This window comes from Epinephelus lanceolatus, chromosome 7 (assembly GCF_041903045.1).
Source record: "Epinephelus lanceolatus isolate andai-2023 chromosome 7, ASM4190304v1, whole genome shotgun sequence".
Taxonomy (NCBI): domain Eukaryota; kingdom Metazoa; phylum Chordata; class Actinopteri; order Perciformes; family Serranidae; genus Epinephelus; species Epinephelus lanceolatus.
The window spans coordinates 42,657,181-42,671,272 of record NC_135740.1 but is presented as its reverse complement, the minus strand read 5'-3'; the positions used below and the strand labels follow the sequence as shown (position 1 = coordinate 42,671,272).

General features: G+C 42.0%; 1 protein-coding gene across 1 annotated transcript in view; it reads right to left on the bottom strand.

Moving 5' to 3' along the window:
• The window catches only part of ppargc1b (peroxisome proliferator-activated receptor gamma, coactivator 1 beta), a 133,964-nt gene that overhangs the window by 29,421 nt on the left and 90,451 nt on the right, over positions 1–14,092 (bottom strand). Inside the window, exon 3 of the mRNA XM_033633823.2 lies at positions 8,081–8,281. Coding sequence (XP_033489714.1) covers positions 8,081–8,281 — 201 coding nt within the window. The remainder of the gene's footprint in view (positions 1–8,080; positions 8,282–14,092) is intronic.

The following is a 14,092-nucleotide window of genomic DNA, read 5'->3' as shown; positions in this document are numbered from 1 at the left end:
TTCTGTGTGAGTGCATGTGAATGCTGGGTTGCTATTTTTGCCACTGATAGTATACACAATGGAAACAGAGCTGTGATGCAGAAAGATGTGATTTATATTCGGTTAAAGTGAAATATTCTGCTCTCTGTCAGGGGTCCTGGAACCACAGCAGCCTCACCGAGCTCTGAGACATTTCAGACGAGTGAATCTTAAAAGATCTTTAGAAGTCACGGAACATATTTTAAAACTGTCAATGCTGTTAAGTATTTTTTTTTCTGGGACAAACAGGAGAAGATACCAGATGGGAAAATGGCAATGAACCCGGCCGAAAAGAAAAACACCGGGTCATTGCAGAGCTCGGATATAAATATAGTTAGATGTAGTGTAAACAGATATTTAAACTGTCACGGGTTTAGTATTACTTCAGTTAAGTGGCTGCTACAGGTAATAGTAGTAGCAGTGTAGTCGTTAACAGAGACAGTGAAGATGGAGGTCAATCAGTTCACACTATATGTCACTACTTTGTCAATTAACTTGCCACATGCAGAGCTTTTACTGTGTTTTTGCAAAACTGCCGAACCAAATTCTCAAATTCTGAAAATGACATTCCTACGTTCAGCTCCTTGCATGACAATTTTTGGTTGATCCAAAGTGGAAAAACAAGTTTCCCTGTGCTTTGGAGAAACAGACAGTGCTGTTCACGTGTTCTGGGCATGTAAATGATATGAGGAAGCTCATGACTCATGACTGAGCAACATTATGATCGTTAGAAGTAAAGACGACAGAAAATTTGTATTTCCTGAATTCTTCTTATCTGGTATCGCTCTTAAAGTGTGTAATTAGACTAAATATTCATTTTTACGTAGCCGCTTATCTCGTTGGGGGTCGTGGGGGCGCTGGAGCCTATCCCAGCTGACACTGGGAAAGAGGCGGAGAACACCCTGGACAGGCCGCCAGAATATCACAGGGCTGACACATAGAGACAGACAACTCTGAGTCCTCTAAAGAGACAGGCGGCCTGACTCGTCTTGCTTGTCACAAACTTGCTGCCTGGAGGCGTACCAAGATGATGCCCGAGGGAAATAATTTCAGAGGTTGTAGCGGCAACAACAGAGACAGAAGCAGAGATTCAAGCTGCAGTAGTAGCCAAACAGCAGCAGCAGTAGTTGTAGTGATAGCAGTAGTATATGTGGTTGTGTGACAGTAAAAGGAACCTGTGTATGTGTGTGTGCGAGAGGGAACTTTTGGAAAAGTGTGTTATCTTGCCAGCTGTCAGAGGAATGAAGCAACAGCCAGTTCACTGAGAGCTGTGTGTCTGGGGATAGAAAGACTTCTTCAGCTCTGCTGTTACAGTATTTGACACACGCAGTGTAGGTGCAGGGTGAACTATGAGCGGTTATAAGCACAAGCTGCTAGTTTCCGGACTAAACTTTACTTTTTTAACGTTAAGGTTAAAGATCTGGGTCACGTTAAACAGAAAGCTTTGGGCTAAAAACCGAGACTTCTCTTTGAAGAAAAAGAAATGCATCAAACTGGAGTTCATGCCACTGAAGTTTAAAGGGATTGTTGGGATTTTTTAGCCAGTACTACCTGCAGCAGATGTCAGTCGGCCTGCTCCCAATTTAGAGAAGCAGACAGGAGTAGAGGCTAAGCAATGTACTGTGGACGGGGGCAGCTGCGAAATGCATTTTATCCACCTTAAAAAAGAAAAGTCAGTATCAGTTTGGGTGTAAGCTATATCTAGAATATTTTTGCCACTTAACTTCGCCGTCAGACAGCCCTCTTCAATGGGGAAGTCGTGAATGTCCTCAGTTCCCCATGTATACTCTGGTCAAAGCCACCAGACTCTATTCACAAATTCAGTAATCTTAGCTCTCTGAACAGGGGAGCTGCTGGTCTACCACTTTCTCAACTAACCGTTTATATGACAAAGTCACACATTAACACAAGCAAACTAACTGATCAAGGCAGCATTAGACTGGCAGCTCCTGTGTGCAGCAAATTGCTGTTTTTCTTAATGAAATCTGGAGGCTCTGAAGAGGGCAATATAACAACAAACCTCTGAAATTGCTGTCTGACAGCAATTTAAAGCTGTGAAAATGTTCTCAATATATCCATCTATTTTCATCTGCTTATCCAGGGCCTGGACTAACCAAAGCACCCCAGACGTCCCTCTCCCTAGCGATGCTTTCCAGCTCCTCCTTGGAGACTAAGGATAGAGCGATACATCGGCCGGCCGATATATCGGGCCGATATTTGAGTTTTTTACTTGTATCGGCATCGGCCGATACGCGCGTGGGTTCGCGGATTTATTTTTCCCTGGCACTTTTTTTCATTTGTAAGTATGTGGTTAAGTTGAACAAAGCTGTTGAATCCTACTGTGTACAGTAGTTGTTGTTTTATTTATGCTTCAGCTTAAATATTTGTTTATTTTATAAAGACATTACTGGAAGATTTAAGAGCACTGAACTCTTTTTTTATTTGAATGTATTATAACAATAATATTAATAATAATAATATTCTACCTGTTCTACCTCAACTTTCCATCTTGTTTTAGTATTTTTTACTGTTCAATAAATGTTTCTTATTTTAAACTTGAGACCTGTAATATTTGTTATCATTGTGCCATTTTTTTGATGTAAATTGAGGGAGCAAAAGCAGTATCGGCCCCAAATATCGGCTCAAGAAAATCGGCAGTCCATAATCGGTCATCGGCTAAGGGTGATGGAAAAAAATCGATATCGGCATCGGCCCTAAAAAATCCATATCGGTCTATCCCTACTGGGGACCCCGAGGCGTTCCCAGGCCAGATGAGATATGTAATCCCTCCAGTGTGTTCTGGGTCTGCCCCGGGGCCTCCTACCAGTAGGACTTGCCTGGAACACCTCTAACAGGAGGCGCCCAGAAGGATCCTGATCAGATGCCTGAACCATCTCAACTGGCTCCTTTCGACACGAAGGAGCAGCGGCTCTACTCCGAGCTCCCTCCGGATGTCCAAGCTCCTCACCCTATCTCTAAGGCTGAGCCCAGACACCCCATGGAGGAAACTCATTGCGGCCGCTTGTATCCACGATCTCATTCTTTCGGTCACTACCCAGAGCTCATGACCATAGGTGAGGGTTGGGACGTAGATGGACCAGTAAATCAAAAGCTTTGCCTTCTGGCTCAGCTCCCTCTTCACCACCACGGTCCAGAACAGCACCCGCAGCGCTGCAGACACTTCACCAAACCGTCTATCCATTTCACGCTCCATGCTCCCCTCACTTGTGAACAACACCCAGAGACACTTGAACACCTTTGCTTGAGGAAGTAACTCTCTCCCAACCCAAAGAGAGCAATCCACTGTTTTCCAGATGAGGGGGCCTAAAATATGTTCGCTGCTGTCCCCATCCACAGAAGTATATCGCTTGACTTTGGTATCGGTACTGCTGTATGCTTCTCCAAACAGGAGGCATGTTGCCCAACATCTACTGTGGGTAGTATACGGACCACGGATAAGAACCTTACACAATCATACCTTAAAAATTCTGAACTATCCCTTTAAAGTAAATCCCACCATTACTTCCCTGTCTGCTTTCTCAGTGTAAATCTACTTCCTGTTCTTCATCCTGTTAATGCTAAAGAAACTGTGTCTTTCAGATTTCATGCACAGATGACGTTGTTCGCACCCAAACTCATTGTCATCATGTCAGAAAATTCCAAGACACCACACTGACAGATGATGGGAGCATGATGGAGAGGGTTTCTACCATGACCTACGCTGTAGTCACTCAGGTTCTACTCAGTATATAACTGTAACTATCCAACAGAACCGACCACTTCTCATTTGACCTTCAGCGTCTTTCCTCCTTAGATGGAAGTGGAAACAGAAAACTGGCAGGCGTAACTGATTAACCAGCCCACACTCGCTCTTATTTTGACACAAGTTGACTGATAACCAAGGAGTCGTCAAGGTGACACAAGGGCAGAGCAGTCATGTGGGGCTGCAATGTTTTGCAACACAACACTGAAGACGATGGCGTTGTGACCTCTCGGTATCGCTGACCTGCTGTTTTAGACTAAACAATACCTCCATGGTATTTAACAGCAACACAGCCAGCAACACAGCCAGTTCTGTCTGGCTGCGTCCTGTTTGTTGTTACTATGCCAGCACAGTGTAAGCTACACATTAATGCCTATCGCTGTGAGGCTTGGCATCTTTTTGGCTTCCTCAACTGCCAAACTACCCTTGTTCCTGTACCGGACCATCTAAGGTCATTACAGTCATTATCATTTCCACCCATTTGGAAGGAATGCCCCTTCCTCTGGTCATTTTTCTCTCTGATGCAGGTCAGATTCTGCACCAGTGCAGTCTTAAATAAACAGAAGGGTGAAATATGACACATGATATCTTGTACTTAAAGTCTGTAAGAGTCTTTCAAAGTCATTGAAGGGATCAAATCAGCCTGACCAGTATTCAAAACCTAGTCAGAGTCAGAACAGTAGATTACAGGGGCTGTATATGTGTTCGAGTGGAATTAAAAAAGGGTTAACTTGTGTTCACAGCCATGTGAGCAGCTACAGTATTCAGGCACAGTCGTACTTTGAGTTTAAAGAGTAACTTCGGTAGCTAAGGCTGATGGGAACGTGATTAGTTTGGTCATAAACCAAAGTATTGGGCAAATCAAATTAATGATAAGTATTGGATAAAAAGTCAGAGGATCACAGAAGTCGTTAGAATTCATCCTAAGGGGAACATGAGCACCAAATTTCATGGCAAATCATCCAACAGTTGTTGAGACACTTCACTCAAGGCCAGACATGAGGAAAAGTCAAAGGGTCTCCAAAGTCATTACAATTCATCCTCTGGCCACCGTGGTTATCTCCACCAAATGTCACAGCAATTCATCCAATGTTGAAGTATTTTCTGGACTAAAGTGGTGGTGATTGCCGTCCCCAGAGACACGCTGCTAGCACGGCTAAAAGTCTTAATTCTGAAATTTTGGATTATGAAACCTGCAGGTCCTCTATTTGACTTGCAGTCACTTATAAACGTCAAAACTTTGGTAAAAGCAGCTCTTCTGCAGTTTTGTTCAAGCGTATGTTGCTGTCCTGTTTGTTGTCTGCTTAGTTTACTTCCATGAACCTCAACTATTGCTAAACATCCAACCTTTCATTACAGCGCTTTACTAACCTCCTCTGACCTCACTGACAGGCTTGTTTTATAGTACGACTTGGTGTGTAATTGAAGGCAGCGCAGCTCGGTGAATATTTACGCTTTAGGTATTCAGCCAACCAGCATGACTCATGGCTGCCAAACAATAGTATCTTTGTAGACTGCCGCTAAATCGGAGCGCACAAGATCACCCTGTAAGCAGCCCCCTTTGCTGAGAAATTTAAGTCAAATTAAGGAAGTGGGCTGAATTCATCTTGACAAGTGCAATAAGGTGGCATTACAGCAGTAATCATAAGACGTTTATTGCAGTGAAATAGCTTCCTGCTTCAATTAAGCTCCAGAGCCAAGTGCAGGCCTGCATTCTTCTGACAGCAGAGTGAACCGAGGGGAAAGTAGGGCACAATATTCACTGTAAAGGGATACGGCAATTTGTTGTTCCTGTATGATGAGATGGAGGTGTAGTGTGTTTTAGGGGTGACGTGGTTCAGGTGCAGGCAGGGGCTGATAACAGAGTGAGGAGAGAAAAACAAGGTTTGTTCCTAGAAGTGTGGTTCAGGGAATGATGGAGGGGCCAACAGAGACAGAGAGAGGCACCCAGCAGCACTGTGTGAAAAGACACAGAGGGGGAGGACGGGGCTGAAAACACGCAAACACATTAGCACGTGCTGCAGGACCACATACACGTCTGGATTACTAAACTAGTGAGGACTCCTGGCTACTTCTATCCCTGATCCTGCAACTTAAACCTGATTACAAGAAGATAATGGTCTAGTTTTGTAGTTTTGGCCGTATACTGTGTGACAACATTGTGGCGACAAAGTGCAGTTTAAGTCAGGGATGTCACCACATTCCCAGATTTCAGAAGAGTAGTCCAAACTATTAAACAACTTAAGAAAATAAGATCCAAGATGGACAAAGCCTGAATTATCCTTTGATTCCTTTTGTTCCCACCTTTCTATTAACTTAAGAATATAAAATAACATCAATTTTCAATGAAATATAGTTGCTCTGATCTATGGAACTTTTTCGCGTATGCCAGATTTTTAAAAATACTTTTTACAGGTTATTTTTTTCTCTCTGGCCCGTTGAAACCTGCAGTGACATCACTTTTCTTGTGCTGCTTTCAGACGCCTTATGTAAATATTCAAACCCTCTGAGCCCTGAGCGAATTGGTGCAATTTCTTTAGGAAACATGAGGAAAAAAGCAATGAGCAACTTGGTAAGAAATGATCCACAAATAGATAGATTTCGAAAATTCTTTTTCATTAATTTATATATTAATTTATTCTTTTTTTTAAGCTAGGGAAAATTATTATTAATAATAATTATTATGTATTTAATATTATTTTGCAGAATTATTATAATTTTTAAGCTCTTTTTCCAGGTCATTTGTTTGTTTATAACTTTTTTTCTCTCTCTCTCTTTTTACTAATTTCTTGCACATTTTTGGCTCATTTTGTCTTTCGCTGCCTGTTGCCTTCTTCTCACGTTTTTGACAGCACCAAGCCAACTGGCTCAGGTTTCAAGGGGCTTGTCACAGTTAGGGAATATGGTGAGGGCGGCGTTGGCGAGGGTGAAAACAGTCCTTTCCTCCAGCTTGTAAATGCTGGGAAAGTGCATTTTTAAACTCACATAAGAGCCACTATTACATTTACTACAGATATGATTAAGTAAACTTACCATAGTATCAACACCCTACAGCCATAAATGCTATGATGTAATGAACTAGCATGTTTCAATAAATTTCATGAATGTTTTGAGACAGCAATGCAACGCTAACGTTACACAACACCATAGTTCGACAATAGTGATTTTGGGGCTGTTTCTGGTTAAACAAAAATGTTTCGATGTTACTCTTAAAGATCTGTGTCACTGGGGATCCTTTATATAATGCTGTCAAACACTTTTAGTGGACATAAATTGACAGTGAGAACATGCCCTGAATTCCCAATTGTCACTTCGACACAAAAACATGGGAAAATAGAGTCCAGGTGAAAAATACAAATTAACACTGAAGTTTAAAGTTTATTTGACGTGTAGAAAGCTTCACAGCAACTCTTCAGCGTAGTAGTAAAGGCTCTGTTTTCCCCCTTAGAGTAAAAGGCCTTTTGTTAAGTGACATTTTGTGGCCGTTGTCATAAATCCTGACTGTATTTTGACTTTGTGAATAATTGCTATTGGGTTAGGGTTAGTTGTTATTTTTTATGACATCTTTTTGATTTTAACTTGTGGAAATCAAAATACTCTTAATATAAGCCTGACTCAGTACTTAATTAAAACCTAATCATCATCATCCTCATTGCCCAAAGACAACTGTGATTCCTTTCCAAATTCCTTGAATAAAAATTTGCAACACATCTTTAAGCTGAAGGATTTAAAACTATTTCTATTCATGGGTGGACACGTGGTCCTTAGAAATACAGAAATACAACACACACACACACACACACACACAGGACGGGGCTAGATGAAAGGTTACAGTGTGCCTCGGCACCTCTCTGTTTTCCAGGAGTTGAAGGCAGACTTTGAACCTTGCAGGGCCAACAAGGGGAACATCAAGGTTAGCAAACGCGACACAGATTAAGATAGTGGGGAGAAGGAGCGAGGGGGAGCATGGGAACGGAGAGGCACAGCGTGGCGAGGGCGAGAGAGAGGAGTGAATTTTGTTTGAAGCACGTATGAAAGGCTCCACTTCAACGGGCGGCTGTTTTTGAGCTGCCAGAGACTTTTTGATTCGAACACTACTGACAAAAAAGAAACACGAGGGCATTTGAGGTGAACGTATCCACTTTTTAAACGAGGGGTAAATGTTCAGATATTGGTTGCAAAACCGAGGTCAGGGATCCTCAGGGGGGATGGAAGTGGATGTTCTCCGTTCATTTTTTATCTCAGTAACAAAGGTAAAGAAAAAGTGCCCCGTCTGCAGGAGTATAGAGGTGCTCTTACTAGAGGTGGGTCCTTTGTCTCGGCCCCCAGGGACTGGCTGATGTCCTCGGCACTGAGAGGAAGACTGTCCTCTTCTTCCTCTTCCTGGTCAGGCTCCTCCCCGAGGGTGGGGAAGACAGAGAGCCCGCCCACCTCTGCATCCACCATGCCATCCAAACTATCTGTCAGAGCGGCGAGCAGAGCCGCATTCTCCTCTTCTATCTGAAGGAGTCAAGCACAGAGAACATGGGTGAGAATACAGTGAGACCGAACAGTTTAAAGGAACAGTCTGTCATTCTATTTGTATGATATCAAACAGCGATCGTCAACGCTGTCTAGTTTCGGCCAGAAGAAAACCTCACAACGGAAAACTGGCCCCCAAAATCAGTTGTTTTTCTATCAGTTTATTTTGGGGGAATACCCTTTAATTCAGAAAGAAACCACACTTGTATAGTTGACACAAATAAGCTGTTATGATGGATAACAAAAAAATGTAAAAAATGCACACTTCCCATTTCCTAAACCTCGTGTAACCCCGCCCTGCGTTCCACAGACATTAAACAACAGCCATGTTTGAGTCATTTGGTCTTGAGTCATTACAGCAGTTGGAAAATAACTATGCTCTGACAGATTTTTATATATATACTGCATTTATATATGGAAATTATTGCCCTCGGCAGATTGAAAAAGTCTTTTGGCAGCACTGTGTCACTGCTGAATCACTGCATGAATCCCCCTCTACTCCATCTTCCTCTAATCAACCACTGTCTAAAGTCCAGTTTTCTGTCGTCTTTATTAACATGCTCAGGATGATGTAACTCCGACCTTTGACCTCATTAGGAAGACCACTACGAAGATTTGCTGAAACAGGGTTTTGTTTTGTGTAGTTGGCGCTGTCCTCCTCTCATATAATGTCACCCAGTCTCTCCACTATCTTGGTTTCTCGTGATGGAGTAGACACTTTTTTCCAAAATTTCCAAGCATGAAAATTGTCAAATTTTGAAGATAGCAGGCAAAAATATTGTTTATCTGTAATTTCAGTCCAGAATTTCCACCCCGTCATCCCCCCTGTTACATCCACACAGGGGTTGTTTACTGTGATGGAGCTGCCATCTTGCTGAGAGCAGAGTCTGGTGGAGAGGTGATAGCATGGCTGGCCTACGGGAAGCCACCGAGCTCCACTCATCTGTCTCTCTCTTTTATCATCCGGCTCTATCTGTTCCCAGCTGCCAAAGTATTTATTATTTAATTTATTCTCTGTCTCTTGGGCTCGCAGCGTCGCTTTCTCTTCGCAATTTAGACTTTGAAATTCTCTACAGGATGTCAAAAACAGTCTTAGGTAAGCAGAGAACAAAAGTTAAACTCTGTGGGAGTATATATGATGCTTCTCCTGATAATTACATTTGCCTTTGGGTTACATATGTTTCTTTTTTGCCTGGTTTACTCACGTCCCTGTGTAGTGTTTGAATCTAACTTCTGAAACATGGTTTTAAAATAATTTCATTGGCAGTTTTTTCTCATTAAAATATCTGTCTGTCTGTCTGTCTGGGTATATCATAATCAGAGAGGCTTCATAAGCATTACCAGTATGTTTATACATTCAAAGCACTCACGGATATTACCTGATTATAATAATTAGATTTGATGGATATTAATTTAATTTCCTGGATTGTAATCAGATTCCATCGTGAGTGAGGAAGAAACAGAGACAAAGAAGGCAACGTCAATGACAAACAGAAGAGAGCACAACATATACATATACACTCACCAGCCACTTTATTAGGTACACCTGTTCAACTGCTTGTTAACGCAAATAACTAATCAGCCAATCACGTGGCAGCAGCTCAATGCATTTAGTCACGTAGACATGATGAAGACGAGCTGCTGAAGTTCAAACGGAGCATCAGAATGATGAAGAAAGGTGATTGAAGTGACTTTGAATATGGCATGGTTGTTGGTGCCAGACGGGCTGCTCTGAGTATTTAGTGAGCCAAAATGCCTTGTTGATGCCAGAGATCAGAGGAGAATGGCCAGACTGGTTCAAGATGATAGAAAGGCAACAGGAAGTCAAATAAGCACTGGTTCCAACCAAGGTGTGCAGAAGACCATCTCTGAAGCAACAACACCTTGTCCAACCTTGAAGCAGATGGGCTACAGCAGCAGAAGACCACACCAGGTGCCACTCCTGTCAGCTAACAACAGGAAACTGAGGCTACAATTCACACGGGTTTTCTCACCAAAACTGGACAATAGAAGATTGGAAAAACCACATTCAGATGGAAGCATGGATCCATCCTGCCTTGTATCAACGCTTCAGGCTGCTGCTGGTGGTGTAATGGTGTGGGGGAGATTTTCTTAGTACCAACTGAGCATGGTTTAAACACCACAGCCTACCTGAGTATTGTTGCTGAGCATGTCCATCCCTTTATGACCACAGTGTACCCATCTTCTGATGGCTACTTCCAGCAGGATAACGCACCATGTCACAAAGCTCACATCATCTCAAACATGACAATGAGTTCACTGTACTCCAATGGCCTCCACAGTCACCAGATCTCAGTCCAATAGAGCACCTTTGGGATGTGGTGGAACGGGAGATTCTCATCATGGATGTGCAGCTGACAAATCTGCAGCAACTGTGTGATGTCATCATGTCAATATGGACCAACATCTCTGAGGAATGTTTCCAGCACCTTGTTGAATCTGTGACACCAAGAATTAAAAAGAGGGACCAACCTGGTACTAGCAAGGTGTACCTAATAAAGTGGCCAGTGAGTGTATATTTGACAGTGCAGATGCCTTTACATCATTATTATTGTTATAAAAGTAATACATCACCTTTGTAACTCTATCAGTTTCCCTCCCTGCACTCTCCAAGGTTAAATGAAGCCCCGCCACACACAAACATCGATCAATCCCGCCCGACATGGGATTAGATTCCGATACGCTCCTGTAAATAAGTGGCGTGTCGGCGGACAGCAGAGAGACAGAGGCACGGGGGGGCTTCATCTGTCGGCTCATCACTCTATTCATTACTGCGTGTTTATAACGAAAAGGCCGCCTGACAGTCTGCTCTGCTGTATTAGTCTGATCAATATGATATTGGCTAAAATATAATGTGCCGTGGTTGGAGGTTGGAGGCTGGTGGAGGTATGGGAAGATAAAAAAGACAACGGTGACGCAAGGGTGAGTTACGTGGTTATGACAGTGAGCAGAAGGCATTGAAAGTTCAAGGAACAAAAGCGTGAGAGAAACAATCAGAACTGAGAGAGAGAGAGAGAAAAGCAGCAGCGCAACAACAGACAGAATTAATTAAAACTGAAAATGTATGAGACAAAGAAAGACAAAGGAAGTCAGATAAAGGCTAAAAGATTAAAACAAGGTGAGACTTAGTCAGACAGAAACTCAGTAATGCCTCCAATAGACTTGAATACTTTGAAAGGACTTTGAAAAGAAGTCTGACACCCCCTCATGTCTAGACAATCTGAGTATTTAGTCACAGACTAAGATTTTGCAACGACTGGGGATCTTGCAGCATCACTATTTGCAAGACTAACGTGATTCCTTTTGAGATTATTTCCCGTCCTGCCTCTGGTAGAAAATATTACACCAAACTCCCTTTAAGAAACATGACAATTCTTTATGTGTATGTAAAAACACATAGCCTAAAACTTCATCAAAAGCCTAGTCCAAATTAAACAAGCAGTCCCTTTTACTAGCCTGGTCTGGCTACACATTTTGACAAATAAACGCTTGTCCCAGTTCGAGGCGTCGTCTGGTTACCAAACATTTGTTGGCTACCTTAAAATATGTGTCCATCCCTCAATTACCAAGTCAGTTATTTATATAATTTTAGTCTGTAAGAGTCCTCAGATCAAAAGAATCAAAAGGGATTCTGATAAAAATTAATCCAAGTTGCGAGTATTGTTTTAACAGGATAAAGTGGTGTTGTGTCAGTATGCCGGATGCTGTCATCGTCAAGTGCCGTAACTCTCTGTCTCTTTGATGCGCTGCCTTGAGAAGCTAGATTAAATGAATGATTCATAATTGATATATTACCTGAAGCCTCATTTTTAAACAAGTAATATTCATACTACACTAAAAAATTTGATTGTATTTCCTGATCTTTGCTGAGCAATAGTTTTGTGTGAAAGGAATTAAAGACCTGTCCCAAATATAGGCCTCTTGATTTTAGTGATTTAATCAAATAATAGCCCGGGCTATTAACTTAAGTTTTATGGTAACTCTAGAAAGTATTCTTGTCAATTCAGCATCAATATAACCCATAAACATAAACTGTATGTGCATAGAAACTTTACATTTTTGATTTTGTCGCCTCAACTCAATCTGGGCTATGTTAGTGGGAGCAGACTGTACAGATGTGCTGGTTGGTGGATCAGACACATGCAAAATTAAACACAGAGTTTTGCTTAATACACAACTCCCCTATTTTTTCCTCCTTTTCCACAGTACAGGAGACTTGTTCCCTCATGGAATCTCCTCCATGTTTATTGTCCACCCAGTTCACTGCATCCTGTTTGGTGCTGGAGAGAGCGCACCTATTGGTTGGTGACAGTGTTCATGTCATTGTACTTCAGTATTTCAGGCATGAGCCAAGACTAACACTTAATATAATATATAATAATACAAAATGCAATATTATTAAACTTTTTGCTTTTTTGGGGAACGTCAAGTAGGAGTGTGTCATATCATCTCGTTCACAATAATACTGGTATAATTTTAATATGATATGAAAAATTCATATTGTGATACTCAAGATATTTCGACTTGCTGACATACTGACGTCAAAAAGGAGGAGCAGCTTCAGGAGTGTGGAATAAACTGTGGCGTCCTGAGTGTTTTGTGAACTCTCTGCAACAGTTATTCAGTTGACAAGTCGTTTGGTGCATGGCCCGCATAGAAAGGAGAGGGAAAATGGAGGCAAAAGGAGAGATCGACAAGGAGAAATAAAAGTGTAAGTCTTAACTAAAGTGGAAAGAAAGAACTGAACAGGGTTGAATAACAGAGATGCAGAGAGATAAATCTGCCTGTTTCCATGATGAATCTTCTCTTTTGTCTCTTTCCTCTCTTTATCAGGTCAGGTCTGCAGCATTAAAGAAGTTTCTTGTTGTTGCATCTTTCTTTTTAAAGAGTGTATTGTCAATACAGATAACTATTAATGTGGTACTTTGAGTCTGTTCTCAGATGCCAACTGTGTCATAAAGTTTTGCGTCGAAGCAGGAAGACAAAGAGTCACTCGGGCGTCAGCTAATGGGGATCGAAATAAAAATAAAGAGAGTACAGAGAGAGACAGAGACTGTCTGTGTTTACTTCACCTGCATTCCCATCATGTTGTGCCGGTCTTCATTTAACCAATACTCTGCGGTGCATTGCAGCACCAGAGCAATTTCCAGCAGAGTTGCGTTACATAGCCGATGATCTGGATCTAAATGCTACTTTATCTCTCTGTTGTCGTCTTTTTATTCTCAAGATGTGCTCAATTTAGCCTCTGTAATGGGACCTCGAGACATTGCCAGGGCTGGAAACCTATACACAATCAATGATCCAGGGTTTGCTTCCAGATAGAGAGGAACCAGAAGGGTATTCCCTGAATTCATCCAGCAAGGGCACCTGACACTGGAGCCTCGGGGCTTTCGCTGGCCCTGTAGAAGCAGTGGGCCGATCCAGACTGATGGACTGTTTCCATGATCATATTACACACAGCGTAACTGGGAATACCTTGGCAGCACCCCCTGAGACATGCTGCAAATTTCAGCACAGGGATCAAGTGAAGGGTTGGAGCTTTGCACGTGTCAAAAGTAAAAGAAACTTTGGTTGTTGTACCAACTGACCCCGAGTCCCAGGGTGTTGTATGAGTAAAATGACCACACTGAAATAACATGGTATTTATTTACTCTTTAAAATAACTCTGACCAAAAAATAAATACTCACATACTAATATTTTAGGGCTGTCAGGGTCATGAAAATTGAATATGCCAACATGTGCTGAATTTTGGGAATTAGCCTTCATTT